The sequence below is a fragment of the Callorhinus ursinus genome, unplaced genomic scaffold (assembly GCF_003265705.2).
Source record: "Callorhinus ursinus isolate GAN/ISIS: 27379988/994484 unplaced genomic scaffold, GSC_fseal_2.0 scaffold43, whole genome shotgun sequence".
Lineage (NCBI taxonomy): Eukaryota > Metazoa > Chordata > Mammalia > Carnivora > Otariidae > Callorhinus > Callorhinus ursinus.
Window position 1 is genome coordinate 4,967,323 of NW_027397105.1, and position 16,865 is coordinate 4,984,187.

At 53.3% G+C, this 16,865-nt stretch overlaps 1 protein-coding gene and 1 long non-coding RNA gene across 5 annotated transcripts in view; one reads left to right on the forward strand and one right to left on the reverse strand.

Annotated features, from left to right (window-relative positions):
* Positions 1 to 1,158: 1,158 nt before the first annotated feature.
* On the reverse strand, positions 1,159 to 14,359 carry PIRT (phosphoinositide interacting regulator of transient receptor potential channels). Of its 4 annotated transcripts, XM_025864393.2 has the most exons (3): positions 11,226 to 11,349; positions 6,270 to 6,631; positions 1,159 to 3,751 (listed from the first exon to the last, which is right to left on the reverse strand). In XM_025864393.2, exon 3 carries the CDS (start codon positions 3,611 to 3,613, stop codon positions 3,200 to 3,202), a length of 414 nt encoding a protein of 137 aa, XP_025720178.1. In that variant the 5' UTR covers positions 3,614 to 3,751; positions 6,270 to 6,631; positions 11,226 to 11,349; the 3' UTR covers positions 1,159 to 3,199. The 4 variants fall into 4 exon arrangements, with proteins under 4 accessions (XP_025720178.1, XP_073737820.1, XP_073737821.1 ...); XM_073881719.1 differs by lacking the exons at positions 6,270 to 6,631; positions 11,226 to 11,349 and adding an exon at positions 14,036 to 14,359; XM_073881720.1 differs by lacking the exons at positions 6,270 to 6,631; positions 11,226 to 11,349 and adding an exon at positions 12,100 to 12,316.
* Positions 11,536 to 16,865, forward strand: part of LOC112817288 (uncharacterized) — a 6,726-nt gene continuing 1,396 nt past the window's right edge. Inside the window, exons 1-2 of the long non-coding RNA XR_003206353.2 lie at positions 11,536 to 11,563; positions 12,015 to 12,180. This is a non-coding gene — a long non-coding RNA (uncharacterized lncRNA). The remainder of the gene's footprint in view (positions 11,564 to 12,014; positions 12,181 to 16,865) is intronic.

The following is a 16,865-nucleotide window of genomic DNA, read 5'->3' on the forward strand; positions in this document are numbered from 1 at the left end:
GGGAGCTGCGCTGCACCCCCTTCTCGTGCTTGCTCTCATGGGGACATCGACGGACCAACCTCCAGGTAGCCACCTGCCTCACCCCGGCCCACTGATTCATTCTGGAAGGTTCTTTTCTCATATCTCTTTTTGGTCTCAATACTGGGCTTGTGAGGAAAAGAAGAGTCAGGAGCTTCCGCTCTGCCCTCTGTGTCAGCCTGTCAGTGTGGGGCTATCAGCTCCTGCGAGGCACCTGAGGACCCACGCAGGAAACCCCCACCGTCTCCTTTCTCCCCCCGCCCCCATGCTGTGGGGAAGGGCAGGTGGTAAGGGGGTGCATTTTAGAGGGATGGATACGGTCTTGGAACTCCCTGGGGGATGGAACAGAATGAAAACACAGCAGACACCGTGGAATAGAATACAATTCAACATTACATCTGTTCCTTTGGGACTCAGATTAAATCAGAGTCTCCCAAACAAAACAGCTACGGGGCGGGGTAATACAGTCCAGTTCTCTGAACACGTGGATGCTGGTCCTGGCCTCCAATCCACAGGTGCCAGAGGAGTTGTGGTGGCGATGCTTCTTTTCCCCAGAAATGTGGCATCTGATCTGGGCTGCACTTACAGAGCAGGTGCATTCATACCCCAGGCTCCTGTGCGGCGATGGTCTTTGGCAAAAGCCCCTCCGCGTGGTGCTGGCATGTTCCTTGGTCCACACTCATATGGGGGATCCCGGTGGGGATGTATGAGGCTTGGAGAGCTTTCTGAAATCATTATTCCTCCTGAGACACTAACTGAAGGGGGCAGGGCACGTGGGGAAGTATTGCTGGAAACTGCAAGGTGAGTCCAGACCTTGGGTACCTTCCAGAGTCACGGCTGTCCCCAAGCTTCCTTCCAGCGAGACATCACAACTGCGCCCAGACCACAGGCTTGTGGGCGGATGACATGAGACCCAGGAGGCATGGGGACATTCCCAGGCAGCTCGCTGGGAGTCCACCCCGTTTGCTCCCATCTCAGAAAGCATCAGGAATGTAAGAGTGATATTATAGGGCCAATATTGAATCTGCGTTCATGTCAGAGAAAGGGAAATGATCTATAAGCCCAGCCACTCGACACATTAGAACCACAATTAGTGACGAAGACCTTGCAACCACCGCCCTCCCCCCCCCGCCGACCAGATTGTCTTGACCACCTTTGTTCAGGGGACAGTTTAGCTAGAAGACCCGGCCACGCTGTCTGGATGAGAGACATGGTCATTTTGGGTGAAGCCCAAAGGCCACAGGCTCCCCCAAACTCTGGCTTCTTAGAGGGGGTGGGGCAGGGGGTGTCCCCCTGTCACAGGTACCTGCCTCCATGGAATTTCCCATGATGCAGAAGGAACCAGGTGAGGTTCTGACTCAGCACAGGGAACCACCAGGAAGGATGGAGATACCTGGCGGCTTGTTAGAGAGAGAGAGAGAGAGAGAGAGAGAGAGAGAGAGAGAGAGAGAGAGGTTGCCATGGTGACAGGGGAGGCGGGCCCAGAAGCCTCAGGGAAGGGAGGCAGCTCAAGCCAACGGTGATTCTAGTGCAGGATGCCCTTCCTTCACATCTTATTATCAAATGCGCTCCACTGGGCCTCTGGCCTGGCCTGGGGCAGCCTCCGGGTCTGTCACCCAAGAGCCTCTGGTTGCTACCAGAAGCCCCAGGTTCTGGGAACACTTGCCGCATGGGTGCTCTCTGCTTGGTGGGTCCCCTGGAAACTCCCTTCCAGTCCATGACCTCGGTGTGGCCCCCGGAGAGGTGGCACTCTGGCAGGTGGGAAGCAGGAAAGAGAGGGGAAGGCGCTGTGCAGTTTCCTAATTGTGTTACGGCCCCACTTCTGCCACCCAACTTCTACTTCCTGCTGCCCAAAATGCCTTCCACCCCTACCCCCTTGGCTAGCTCCTATCTTTCCTTTTGTTCTCCGTTCGGAGGACACAGGCCTGGCAATCCCTCCGTCCCCTCTGCAGTCTGGGTGAGATTCCCCCTCTGTGTTCCTACACCTGCCGCATTTCCCCCATAGAGTGCTCAGCACAGGTGGTCCAATGGCCCCTTGGCCTGGCTGTATCTCTCGCTTTGGAAAGAAGATGAGAGCACAGACCTTGTCTGGCCTGTCCCCATCCCAGGGCCTGGCCCATAGTCGGGCACCCAATAAACGTTTGCTTGTTTGGCGGGTAGGGAGAGGGAAAGCAGATAGGATTTTCTAAAACAAATCCCATCACTGGAAACCCACAGACCATTCAAACCGTGGAGTGCGATCTTGGTTTTGGTTCTCCATGGAGGTGAGGGAAAGAACAATCTTACAGAATCCCTCTGCAGGTCTCCGTCTTGCTGTTCTAGAATTGGGGGTAGAGGCGCAGGTAGGGGGAAGGAGGAAGTTAGGGCAACATGCACTTGTCCATGGCTAATTGTCAAGTTCAGAGGGGAGAACAGTCAACGAGAAGGCGTTAGAAGGTCAAACAGTGGCACCCCCAGCCCACCCCCATGGCCTCTGGCGTAAATACTGTGTAGCTGGGAGTTATACTTCCTGAGCTGGCTGACTCCCAGAGCCTTCTCCAGGGCGGAATGCACCTTCTTGGAAAGCGTTTCTCCCCGGACACCCTCCACTGTTCACTCTTTGGAATGTTTTCACTCTTGTGACTTGTCTTGTCACTTGAGCTGCAAATCAGTATCTGGCCCAGAGAGTGAGCCGGGGCTGGCGAACCCAGTGAGCCAGAAGTCAGTCTTCCCCATCTTCTGTGAAGGGCCTCCATGGGTCAGTTTGGGTTCTAGAAGGATGAAAACGGGGAGCCCAGCTCGGGCACTCTGATGTGTATAAACATGAGGCTCTCCTTGGGGCACAGCCTCGCCCAAGGAATTCTCCAGCATGCATAGCGCTTGGCAGAGAGAGTTCGATGAGTGGCACCTGGATGCAGGAGTGGGGAATGAGCCATGGAAGGGGATGGCTATGGCCAGCATTGAGGGATGCATAGCAATGTCAGAAAGACGAAATGAGATCCAGCCAGCAGCGTTCCCCAGCTGCTGTGGAGCCCTGAGCTCCCTCCCACAGGGCCAGGAAGAGGCTTTGCCCAGCTCTCTTATGGCTAAACCCCCTCCACCACCACCACCACCACCAAGAAGATGGGGATGTTGGGTGTTGTCAGGTCTCCTCCTGGTCGAGGCAGCAGGGTGACGGGGAGAACAGAAGGTGAGGCCACCATCAGCGATTCAGGAAGAAGGACTTGAGAGTCTGGAAGAAAACTGACTTCTTTTTCTGCTTCTGTTTCTTTTTGATGATGGGCACCCACACCAGGCCGCACACCAGCATCATGAGTCCCAGGGACAGGAAGGCAGGCCCTATCATCTTAAGGACCTTAAGGCTGTTCTCACCCAGTTTCAGGGTGTAGGCCAAGCAGGTGATGACCACGCCGAAGAGGAGAATGGCGCCTCCCACCGACATGATAACGATGGGTTTGCGGTAGATTTCCCATTTACTCCGGGGCGTGGCGGTCCAGACGGACTCGCTTCTGGAGCTGATGCACAGGGAACTGGCCGTCTGGCTGGGCAGCAGGTCTTTGAATTCTGGAGACTTCTCATCGACCTCCAGGGCCTTGGGGAGAGCCTCCATTGTCATGGGTCCTCGGGACTGGGCACCTGGTACCCGCAACAGTTAGAAGCGAGGGTGGAGCCAAAGGAGTCCTCACACACCCTTCCGGTTCTCAGCATCCGTCTCCGGCCTGGCTCTCAGCGGAAGGTGACACTGGGTTTTGTGCTGAAGCCAAACAGAAAGTCAGATGAGATCCACATAAATAAGAAACCACGCACTGGCATGTTTTGTTTTGCTTTTTTCTTGTGAGAGATAAATATGATGGCATTAGAATCAACTGCTTTTAGTATTTAAAACAGGGAACAGTGGTACCGCTTAAAAATAAAAAAGCAAAAGCCACGGTTAATCGAATGGCATCTTATTTTCAGACTCAACTACTTTCTAGCTGTGTGACCTTGAGTGAGTTACTCAATGTCTCTGTGCCTCAGCTTTCTTATCTATAAAATGGGGATAACAATACTATTCATCTCCTAGCCTTCTCCAAAGGGTTAAACGAGTTAAGACGTGTAATGCACTGCAACAACGCCTCGCATGTTGCAAGCACTTCATAAATGCCATCGTTTGCCGAGCACAGGGTGAGGAACTGCCAGAGGCTGGATTTGAACCCGTTCTGTTCTTGCTCTCGCTCTTATGGTCTGGAGAACATCTTTCAGTGCAGCCCATTTTATGTGCTTTTCCAGCGCAGGGCAGTCATGCCCCAGGTTCAGAGTGTGACCTTTTAATGTCTAAATGCCCCCTTTCCCCGCCCTCCTCGGGAGTGACGTCAAGTCATTCTCAGGCCTGTAAAGGCATGGAGTCTAGCCAGCCACCTGCTCTGATTTCTCATCTAGAGCCCGTCCGTGTACCTCTCAGTCACCATAGCCCCCCCTTCCCCTGGCACTTTCTGTGTGTGGGAGGAAGGCAAGGCTTGAGAGAGCCCCGTGTGCTTCCTGGGGGTCCTCACTGACTGCCCGCCCCGATGTGTCATCCTTGACTTGTCTCCAGAGGGTCTGGCGTAGCGTACCCTAGCGATGCTGCGTCCCTTTCAGTGAGCGAGCGAGTGAATGAACACTGGACCATCCTTTCTGCTTCCTCCCTCCCGATGGTCCCGAGCATAAATCCAGCTTTCTTTACAACACTGCTTGGATCAGTTCTTCCTGGCAGAGCCTGGTGCCTCCCTGCATTAAGCTCAGGCAGAGCTGAGCTCTGGGACCCTGATGGCCACTCTCTCCTCCTGTGTCTCCTGGTCACAGACTCTCCCACTGTTCTCTGCAGGGCCCCTGCCTGCCTTCCCCGGGGTGACTCTCCGGTCTCTACTCTGTCTCCCTCCTCCGATGAACTGCCTTTGGTCCTTGGCCCCTGCTCCTGCCCTCCTCCATCCCTGCAGCAGCTCAGGCCTGAACCACCTCCCCCACCCACAATGCTCCCCCTTTCTAGAACAAGCAGTTACAGACCCGTCCCCTTAGACATGAAGGAAATCAGAATGGTAACACTGCCATGCCTTCAGAAGGTAGATATTCACGTTCCTGGACACTCATCTAGAGAGACGATATTTGGGTCTCTGCTTCCCAAGACTTTGAAAAATGGGAAATGTGCTCTTGTAAGTACAGGGACACAGGTGTTCCCTGCTGCCCCTTGGATCCTGTGGCCCGTTTGCATAAGCCAAGCAGCCCTTTGTAAAGTGATCTCCCCTTCGCCCCCCATCCCAGTGAGCTGGGGGTAAGGAAGGGATCACAGAGCAGTGCTGTGAGGTCCTGGGCCGGGGGTGGACTTATGTTGGTTTTTGCCACCTGGTTTCTTCTGTGGATGTTTTGACATCTCCAGTAGGATTTTTCTCTCTGGGTAGCCCTTTTTACCGCTTGGCAGTGGAGACCCAGGGCAGAAGGGCTTGCTGCCTTCGGATGCTGGAGGGGTTGGGAGAGAGATGTAGGAATGCAGAGATTCTCCGTTGCGCCGGAGCTGAGCTGGGTTGGATGGAGAAGGACCCGCTCCTGTGAGAGCTGCCACCTGGGTGGAACACGGCCACAGCTTTCTGCACGGGAAATATGCTGCTGGAGGCGGGGACCACGGCCGGGGTCCCGGAGAGGGAGGTGGGACTCCCGGGGGCCTTGCTGGAAGCGCCGAATGCATGCTCTTTGGCCCTGCAGGGAGGCCATTTGTTTATTCCCATTTTGTAAGGGCAGAGACAGGCGCAGTGAGATTCAGGAGCATGGCCAAAGCCTTCCCTAACCTCCTCTGCGGCTGTGCTGGGATTCACACCAAGGTCTTTGGACTTAAAGGCTCCTTGCACTAGATCGTGCTGGTCTGGATGAGTCCTGAGGTCCCTTCAACTGTGAGAATGTCTGAGTTTTTCACTCTGGGGCTTCATCCGCCCGTCAGGTAACCTCTCACTGTATACCGAATGATGTAGCTAGGTAAGTAGTTCTATAGGGATTCACTATGCAATAGAGAAATAAGAGCACGGTGGTAAATTTTTTTTTGGCATTGGAATAGTCCTCATTTTATGAAATGACCATGATGGAAAGAGGATCGTTGGTTTTGTTAGTATCTGTCCTTGGCAAGAGAGAAGTTGGTCATCTCATGTGGATGCCTGTCTGTCTACTTATTTATCTATCTATTATCTACCTATCTATCTTTCCGTCTGTCATCTATCTACCAAAACTGAAATCTCAAAGAACGGGAACCTTTGATTTAGTTGACTTACTTAGGAGGAGGTGTGAGTCTTGGTACAGTGATGGGGCAAGGCAGGGCTTCTGAGCAAAACCACTCCTTTGTGACTCCAGCAAGTCAGGGAGCTTATTCCCGGTGTCCGTGTGTGACGATGAAGATCCAAGTCCCTGACATCAGAAGGACCACCACCTGAAGCCAGTTTACCTAATCTGTGGGACTCTGGGCCGCTTACCTAGCCCCCCGAGACTTACTAGCCCCACATCTAAAATAGGAGACTAGAACATCTGCCCCTTGGGCCGTGGGTGTGACATATGAGAGGTGTTCCAGACAGGGCCATGATGATGATGATGATGATGATGATCATGATGATGATTACTTTGGTCTCCGTTTTCTCATCTGTAACATGAATAAGTTGGGGTAAGGGGCTTCTAAAGCCATCTTAGATCAGTCCACTGGTGGTGACTCAGACTTGAATTCTGAGACTCCGGGCTTCCTGAAAATCCCCAACTCAGGGGTGATATGCATTTCATAACACTTTATTAGAGTCCAAAACATTCTCTATTTTTTCCCGATATCAGGGTTTCTCAAGAGCAGTACTATTGACATTTGGGGCTGGAAAATTCTGTTATAGGGAGGCTATCCTGTGCATTGTAGGATATTTCCTTAATGGCCCTGACCTATACCCACCAGAGGCCAGTAACACCCTTACCTCCGGTCTTGATAAAAAATGTCTCCGGCAATTGCCAGGCGTCCCCTGTGTGTGGTGGGGGAGGGGGAATCAATCTGGTGTCCACCACAACCCCACACCAGCTTTTCCCTCCCTCCTAGCTTGCAAACTGCCCAAGGTCCAAGGCTGAGCTGACTCACCTTCCACGGCCCCCCCCACCACCCCGCGGCCCTGAGCAGGTGCTCCCAGGGCCTGGCCCCAGTGCTGCAGTTCCATGAGGGACCAGGGGACATGTAGGGAACCAGCCCAGGGAGAGCAACCATATTTTCAGGTTTGGGTTAAGTTCTCGGGGTATCGGTTTGTATGTCTCAGAGGACCCCTCACTCCCTGCGGCGGGTTGACTGGTCCACCCAGAATCTCAGAATGTGACCTTATTTGGATAAGAGGTCTTTGCAAGTATTATAATGAAGGCAGGGGTCTCCAGACGAGCTCATCCTCAAATAGACCAGTCCAATGACTATGTCCTTATAAGAGAAAGGAGAGGAAAATTTGACAAACAGAGGGGAAACCCTGGCAAAGATGCAGGCAGAGCCTCCAGAAGGAACCAGCTCTAAGAACTCCTTGATTTGGGACTCTGACCTCCCAAACCCTGGGAAAATACACTGCCTTTGTTTTCAGTGACTGAGTTTGTGGTAATATGTTACAGCATCCCTAAACAATGAACACACCCACCTTTCTTTAATGTCCTTGACACCTCAGCGGTGGACAAGTACTGAGGCCCAGAGGCTGGGCCTGTGGGGGAGACAGCGGAAGGAAGGAAGGAAGGAAGGAAGGAAGGAACGAACGAACGAACGAACGAAGGCAGGAGGTCGGGCCTCCTGGACTCCCCACAGATTTGAATCAGGGCAGCCATTTGAGAAGAGAGGATGGGTCCCTCTCCCCAGAGGTCACATTTGGAGTGTCAGGAGACAGACTTAGTGGACAGAAACTGTAGCACACGGCTGGGATTGGGCAGGCCGCAGGCTGGCGCCAAGATGGCACAACGGTCTGGGACCACACAGCCATGAGAAGGAAAGAGGGACAACCCCAAGCCTGCATGTGCACTGGTCTCCAAACATGACACCCACCAAGAGCAGCCAGGCACACTTCCATTTACATAAAGCCCCCATTTACATAAAATGAGATTCCATTTACATCAAATTCAAAATCTGTGCTATTTGCAGTGAGGATAGTGGTTACCTTTGGTGGGGGTGGTGGATGGGGAACACGCTGGAAACTTCTGGGGTGCTCTAACATTTCTGCTTCTTGATCTGGCTACAGCTGGTTACATGGGTGTGTCCTATTCATGCTGGACACTCGCGATATGACTACTTTTCTGTGTGGAGGTTAAACAGCAATAAAATGTTTAAGCAAAGATAATTAAAAGGTCTAAATGCATTATGTTCCCTTTTTTTGGATTCTGACTGGAACAGACCGATTGTACAAAGACATTTGGGGACAGTTTTAAGGAAGTCTAAATTTGGATTGGGCATTAGATGACACCAAGAATTTAAAATTTGTATTTGGGGACGCCTGGGTGGCTCAGTTGGTTAAGCATCTGCCTTCGGCTCAGGTCATGATCCTGGAGTCCTGAGATCGAGCCCCACATCAGGCTCCCTGCTCAGCAGGGAGCCTGCTTCTTCCTCTGCCTGCCGTACCCCCTGCTTGTGCTCTCTCCCCCACCCTCTGACAAATAAATAAAATAATAAAATTTGTATTTGGTATGAAAACGACACTGGGGACACAAAAGAAAATGTCTTTAAGATATGACTTATGGGGAGGAAATGCTGTGTTGCTATGGTTCACTGGAGAACCTCAGACTCCGGATGCAGGATGACAAAATGCTCAATAGTATCAAATCTGGGTGGTGGATATATGGACGTTCATTATGATTACTATCTCTACTTTTATGCACGTCAGCAAATCCTTATAATGATGGGAAACTGAATATACAGACAGACAATGGCCAGACCACGTCTAAAGCCAGAACTCTGAGGGGCGCCCGGCAGGCTCAGCCGTGGAGCCTGCCAACTCTTGATCAACTCCGGGTTGTAGGTTCGAGCCCCATGTGGGGTGTGGCGATGACTTAAAAAAAAAAACAAAACAGAACTCTGACCCCCAGTCTGCAGGAACCAGCCCAGGAAGCCAGCCGCTACATGGAAGTCTGACTGTCTCCAGCAACCAGCCCAGCGATGCAAACAATAACCAAGGACAACTGCCTTTGGACGAAGCAATTCAGTGGGGGAGAGAAAGTCCTTTCGACGGATGTCGATGGAAGGACTGATGTTCTACTGGGAAGAAAATGAAACCTGACCCCGCCTCACAGCGTCCACAAAAGAATGAATTTGAGACGGATCACGGCATAGCCTGAACATAAGAGCTAAAACTAGAAAGATTTTAGGAGGAAACAGAGAGGAATACCGTTGTGACCCAGAGGCAGGCGAACTTTCTCAGACAGGGCAGAGCAGGCAATAAGCAAGCGCGAAAAGAAAAGCAATTAATAAGATTTCGTCTTCACTGAAAACTCCTGCTCATTTAAAGCTGCTAAGAAGAAATGAACAGGCAAACTATGGGCTGGGAGAAAAGTTTTTGCAAAATATGTATTTGTCAAAGGATTTGTATCTGGGACATATGAAGACCCGCTACATCTGATGGGTGAAAGCCATCAGCTAGCCTAATTTTTATAAAATGGTCAAGAGGTTTAGAGAGACCATTACAAAGGAAGATAAACGCATGAACAAGATGCTTGACATTGATATTCAACAGGGAGAGGCAAATTAAAACCACAAAGAGATGCAGCTGGACACTCACTAGAATGGTCGACGTTTAAAAATCTCACAAAACAGGGCGCCTGGGTGGCTCGGTTGGTGAAGCGTCTGCCTTTGGCTCAGGTCACGATCCCAGGGTCCTGGGATCCAGCCCCACGTCCAGCGCCCTGCTCAGCGGGGAGCCTGCTTGGGATTCTCTCTCTTTTTTTCCCTCTGCCTCTTGCCCGCCCCCAACTCGTGCTCTCTCTCTCTCTCAAATAAATAAGATCTAAAAAAACAAAAAAACAAAAAAAAAACCCCACAAGACAAATGGTGAGATGCAGAACACCCCAAGCTCCCGTACTCTACTGGCAGAATGTAAAATGGCACAAACACTTTGGGAACAGGCTTGGTAGTTTCTTCTGAAATTAAACACGCACCCACCCTCCACCCTAGAAGTTGCCCTCCCAGATATTTATTTGTCCAAAAGACATGAAAGTCTGTGTCCACAAATGATTTGCTGAAGAATATTCATATAGCAGCTCTCCCCCAACAGCCCAAGCCCGAAACTAACGCACCAACAGATTGCAGACTCACGCAGAATACTAAAGCCATAAAAAGGATTGGACAATGAAAAGGAACAAGGTTGTGATGCACACACAGTGTGGAGGAGTCTCCCAGACACGCCGGGTGAAAGAAGTCACATGTATAAAAGAGTACATTTATTGTATATTTCCACTTATAGGGCCTTCTCGAGGCTTCTAAGAAGTAATCCAAGGTGACAGAACTCAAAACAGTATTGTAGGGAAGGGCATTACAGGAAGGAGCTGAGGGATTTCCCCGGAGTGGATGGAAATGTTCCATCCCGTGGTATTATTGGTGTGGGTTACATGGGCGGGGGTGCATCTGTCCATACAGCCCACTAAGACTTGTGCATTTCCCTGTGTGTAAATTATACCCCACAGAAAACAGACTGTAAAAACCCTAATAATTGACGGGTCAGGTGGGGAGCAGGTAGAGGGACAGCTCACCCAAGAATGGCCGAACGCCAGTAGTGGAACATGGTGATCCGGCATAGGGGCGTGAACAGGAAGCACATTACCTGGAAAAGGAGAGGTACGGGCCGGGGCGAAGTGACCCCAGGACAGGGTGGAGATGTTACAGGGAAATCTGTAAAGTGAGGGAGTCACCTGGCTAAGACCGTGGAGCTGACTCCAATGAGGAGGAAATTGGGAAAGGAGGAGAAGGTGCTTCTTGGAGAAACTAGGATTGGGGCAGGAAATGCAGGTGAGAGATGGAGAGAAACAGGAATTTCACCTTGTCCACCTTGTCTCTGGAAATCTGCCACCCTATGAAGGAAAACACAGCCTCTCCTCAAACCAGGAGGCCCTGGATGGAGCAAAGACTGGGCCTGGTGGCCTGAACAATCCTCTCCAGAAGGGAGGGACCTGTAGGACCGTCCCTTAATCTTGTTAGGGCTGCTCTACTTATCCATCGTATATTTGTCATTGTGCCCTTATTTGGGGGCCCTGCCTACCTGTGTTGTTTCGGTGTTTGGCTCTTGACTTGGTAGTCCTTGGGTCGCTACGCAGTGCTCAGCGAACAGTGCTCACCAACACGGCCCCACTTTCCAAACCACTCCTGCGTGCTGGCCTCCGCGAGACACAAGGAAGCCAGGCTTCCGCTCCACGGAGGAGCTCAGGGGGTGCACATTTCCTCCCTGCCTGCCCATAGCTGCTTGCTCAGTGGCGTCTTTGACAAATGAGGCAAAGAAATGTCTCAAACGAGAGGGGAGGGCGGCTGCCGGAAGATCTGGGCTTTTTTTCCACGCGATCACATATTCACCCCCCCGACGAAGAAATGGTTTGGCGCTAGGTGTGTGGATTATGCAAGGTGCTGAGCAACAGTGAAGGTCCAAGATAATAAAGACCAAACGCTTCCCCTCCAGCAGATTCCTCAGGCGTCTGAAATATACCACTTAACTGGGAATGGAGGTTGGAAGTGAAATAAGTGAATTATTGCCCTGGAGGTGACCAGATACGTGTCTGTACTTTGGGGACTGGACGCTCTCCATCCCTTCCCAGATCCCTTGAGGGACTGGGGCTGGGGCTTTCTCAGCTTCCCATGCTCTCCAGCAGGCCGCTCCGCACTTTGCCGAGGGGGGGAAAGGGTGGGCTCAGCAGACACTTGTTAAATGGCCCAAAACGCAGGGGAGCTTCGGCAGGGGAGGGAGGAGAGGGTTTTTTGGGGAAGTTGAGCTAACCCTGTGAATTTGCGTGCTTCCCGTTTCTGACATCTCCCCGGCTGACGTTCTCGAATGCTCCAGGTGCCCTGAGCTGCCTCTCCAAAGCAGAAGCGGTGTCCTCAGAGAGGGGGCCACACTCTCCATTACCATGGCAACTGCCACTTACCATGCCGAGCGCTCCGTCTGCATCACGCCACGTCACCCTCCCATGACGCCGACGGTGGACAGCGATTACCCCATTTTGCAGGTGAGGATCAGAGAGGTTAAGTGGCTCGCCCCAAGTTACTCAGCGGGGAGTAGCCAGCCAGGATTGGAAGGGCAGTTTGGAAGCCTGTGTGGCTCCAGAGCCCGAGATCCCTCCCCTGAGGGACAGTTTCCTCCTTCTTTTCAAACCGAGGGAGGACACTTGGAATGGGGCCCGGGCAGCAAACGGAACTGCGGTGGTAGCTGCCTTGGGTGACTGTGCTTTCTCGGGCATGGAGCCCGCCTCTCCCCTCTCCCGTCTTCCTTCCTGGCACCCCGCACCCCCTTCCTGCGCATCTTCACCTCAGCTCTGCTGGCTGCATCCTCCTCTGAACGTGCCAAAACTCGGCCGGTAGTAACAGGTTCTAGATGTAGCCAATAAAATGACAGGGCGCCCAGGTACATTTCAACGAATGCTTTTTTTTTTTTTTTTTTTTTTTTTTTTTTTTTAGTGCAAGACTGTGCCAAATACTGCATGGGACATACACCAAAAATGTATTTGTTGTTTATGAGAGATCTGATTTCGATTTTAACTGGGCATCCTTCTGCGCTATCCGGCAACCCCCATAAGAGACCCCTCTGTGCTCGGGCCTGGAGTTATATGTCCCTACCCAAGCTTCTCCTCCCTGATAGGAGCTGGACTATTCTGGGAATTGCAAGGGACCCAAAGCAGAGCTCAGCGAGGGGGCTCACACTGCCTTGCTGGAGGCTGGGCCCAGACAGCCAGGTCGTCCGGTGGGAGCACTGGGGAGGGCCGGCCTCCAAATACGAGTGGCGGAAATAACACGATGGGTTATTTCTGAGAAAGACCCGCGCGCGGGTCTGTGACATACCCGAGACCTGGAAGGTCTTGCTCTCTCTCTCTCTCCCCTGGAGTCGCCCCCACCGCCCCACCTGGCCGCCAATTCCAGACACTGCCCTCCCTTGAATGAGACATTCAGTTGGTGACCCCATTCCTCTGATAAGGTGAGTGGGGCCCAGTGCCTGAGCTGCTAAAATGGAGGCCACAGCGTTTCCGAATACGCTGCCACTGTCACCACGGCTGGGCCACCCGTCTGTCACCTGCTCACAGCACTTCTAGGAAGGCGAGTTCCCCAAAGGCCACGCTCCTCCCAGACAGTGCCACTCACGTCCTGTCACCCAGCCAGCACCCAGACCCTGCCCAGGAACAAGGCAGAAAAATAGCTCAGGTGATATTTGCTTTTCCGTGAACGATTGGTTCCCCCTCCGTGTTTCGGTCCTTGCTCCGTGCCTGCCTTGTTTCCGCTTGCTGACACGAAGCCTGCTGCCCCTGGTTTCCCTGGCACCTGCCCTCGGTGCCTGCCACGCCCGCATGCAGTAGGGAGGCGTGAGCAGCAGAAGCTGAGGTCTGATCTGGGATTCCGGGGGGGGGGCACTCTGGGTGTGAGGTTCCCCCCACCCACCCCCGCCCATGCACTCTGGGAAAGGGAGGGTCACCTGGTGCTTCGTGGTCTGCCTTTTTGGCCCCTGTCTCTGCCCGGGCTTGAGACTGAGGTCCCTGCCTGGCCCTCGCCGCCCCTCCCAGCGGCCAAGGGTGAAGTCTAGATGCTATACGCCCAGGGCTGAAGCAGCGGTCTGCACACAGCTTCCCCTCTCCCAGGGGCTTAGCAGGGCAGCCCCCCTCCCCCCGTCCCCTGCCACTGGGCTGTCACCATTCTCCCTGGGCAGCCCCGGTCCACCCAGCTGGTGGCTGGTTCACCCCGTCCCGAGGCTCGGTCCGTCATATTTGCGTTCCAGTTCCCGCTCAGAGACTCAACACACTCTCAAGCAAAGTTAAAATCAGCTCGTTTCTCCAGGGAAATGGGAGGGCAGGGGGGACCGATCCCCTCCTTACTTACTGTCGTCCGTGTCCCAGGGGAAAGGACGATGAACCTGGGAATCACACACGGCTTGCACGGGGGGAGGAAGCCGGCAATGAGTTTCTGTTCAAGTTCTTCATCCCAGCCAGAGAAAGCCTTGCTGGCCCCATCTAGGAGCTGATGTGCCTCGGATCCCAGCCACTGAGCGGGCTCCAGTGGGGATGAGCTCACCAGGCTATGGGCTAATGGCTTAACCCTTTGCAGGCTGCTGGTACGGGCATTCTCATGCTGTGGCTTTGTCTCAGCTCGGCTCAGCCACTACTGGATGAACCTTGTGAAAAATTAATGAAGCTTCTCTGCAGTCTGTCGTCAAGTTTTAGCGGAGACGTGCATTAGGTTGGTGTCTGGGCAGGGCTGTTTCTCCTGGCCCGGGCTCAGACATCAGGCGAGCTGGGCTTTCTGCGGTGGTGGAGTGAGTGATGATGATGGTGGTGATGCCAAAGGCCAGATTTCCCAGAGGCTCTGCTGGCTCCATCCAGCGCAGGCCGTGACAATGAGATCTGGGAGCTGTGTTCGTTCTGGATGCTGGAGAGGGCAGGTGGATGCTTACTTAACATCCTCGGTTCCAAGATGGGGGGGGTGCCTCTGGGAACTTTCCAGCACCTGTGGGTGGGTACCACGTGTGACAAAGGGTCAGGAGCATGTGGGATCCTGCCCCACCCCAGGCCCAGGTGTCTCTGAACTGGGGGCAGATGTCCACCCTTGCCTCTCCCGGCTTCCCCGATTATGCCCCCGTGGCTTTGCATGTGCCCGTGATGAGAACGGAATGATGGCACCGCGGGAATGGAGGGGAAGGGTCTCTACCTCTCTCACAAGCTGCTTGTGAGGCGTTGGGTTGTCCGTCCCCAAGGTGCCCCAAGGGGTACCCGGAGGCCTACAACACTGCCTGAGACCCCGAAAGCCAGGCTGGCCACGGGTTGGGGGAGAGTCCTTGCTGCTTGTCCCAGTCCATGGGGGTGGGGGTGGGGGGGCTTCCTCCATGGTCTGTCGGGGAGACTCTCCCAGGGATGCGGAAGACCAAGACAGGCCAGGGAATCTTCCCTCTCTGCTAACTTGATTTCTGTACCCGCCACACGAATGGGAAATTTCCAGCCTGGGAAGAGTCTGAAGAATCCGACTGGGAGAAATGGCAAGGGGGGCGGTGGGCCGGGAAGGGCGCGCACCCTCTGCTCAGCGGGTGGAGGGGGGGGGATGCATGTCCGCGGGAACTGGTGCGGGAGGCTTTCGAGGATGTTCTGCTCTGCCGTCACTGCCTGTCTCCTCTCTCCAATCTGTGAAGAAACCCTCAGGGTGAGTTATCCTGCCATGCACATAACCCAATCAGTCCCGTCTTCCCCTCAGTCCAGGCTCCCACGCTTCCTCCCCGGGCCCCAGGCTGTGGCAGGTGGCGTCGGCTCAGCCGTGGGCGAGCCCAGCCCTTGCTGAGAACTTTGTCCACGTCGGGCACTAGTCCATGTCCTTGGCCTTTGTCATAATTCACTGATTGCCCCATGGAGCCCTCTGATGTAGCTCTTTGAGGTGCTCTGCTCTCCTGATACTTGGCTTTGCACAAATTACTTCTCTGAGCCTCGACTTCTCCACTTGGTGAGTGGATGTGATCATTACGACCTCAGAGAGCTTGTGTGAGGACTGAATAAGCACATGCACATAGCAAGGGTGCACTGAACGCAGCTATGTGATGTACAGGGTGGGTGTGCGTATACAATTTACATGTGTATGTGTACATGTGTGTGTATAGGTATGCATCGAAGCAATGTACATATATTAGCATATATGCAGATGAGGGGGTATTTGGGTCCAGGAGAAGGCATCTGGGGTTGAAGCTGCATTGTCTGCAGGCTCATCCCTGGCGGGACAGAAGAGGAGGTGCGAGAAGCCAGCGTGGTCCCTGGGCAGTTGACGCCAGGCACCCCGGGAGGAAGGGCTACGGGGGGAGTTGGGCTGCAGGAGGCGCAGAAAGCAGGCCCGGCATTGCCTGGGGGATGGCTCTTAGCCCTCCGATCTGCCATCCTGGAGCTCCCAGCCGCTGAAGCTCAGCTCTGCACCCCCTAATCCAGCTAGCCCCAGGTTCCAGGGTATGATTGATGGGGTGACCGACCACTCAGGTCTGCCTGAAACTGAGGGGTCTCTGGGACACAGCACGGGACTCCCAGGGCTCAGCTAGTCCAGTGCCAAGCCAAGCAGGATGAACTGGTTACCCCAGGAAAGGCATTTCGAACCTCTGTGCTTCTGCATATGGGCTCTCCTTGTCTGGAATGTTCCTTCTGCCCATCTCCACAGAGCCACTCCACCCAATCTGGCCTCACCCCCTCTGCGACCTCCCCGAGCCCCCGCTGGGTTCAGAGCTCCACCTCTGGGCTTCCACAGTTCTGTTCTCGATGATTGTGTGCCCTGCCACCGTCCCCCAAAACTCCTTGGAGCACCTTTTTTTTTTTTTTTAAAGATTGTATTTATTCATTTGAGAGAGAGAGCACGAGCTGGTGGGCAGGCAGAGGGAGAAGCAGACTCCCCGCTGAGCAGGGAGCCCAATGTGGGACTCAATCCCAGGACCCCAAGATCATGACCTGAGCTGAAAGCAGACACTTAACCTACTGAGCCACCCAGGCACCCCTCCTTGGAACACTTTTTTAAATAAAAGAGTATATATTTGGAAAGTTTAACATATACAAAAATGGAAAAAAACACTGATCTAATAAACCGTCAGGTATCCACAGTCCAGCCTTGATAATTATCAATGTTTGTTCTGTTTCCTTTGACTCCCTCATATATATATATATATATATATATATATATTTTTTTTTTTTTTTTT

Bases quoted from the DNA above. Each gene is read 5' to 3' on its own strand.
- PIRT (XM_073881719.1), bottom strand. From the start codon at position 3,613: ATGACAATGGAGGCTCTCCCCAAGGCCCTGGAGGTCGATGAGAAGTCT.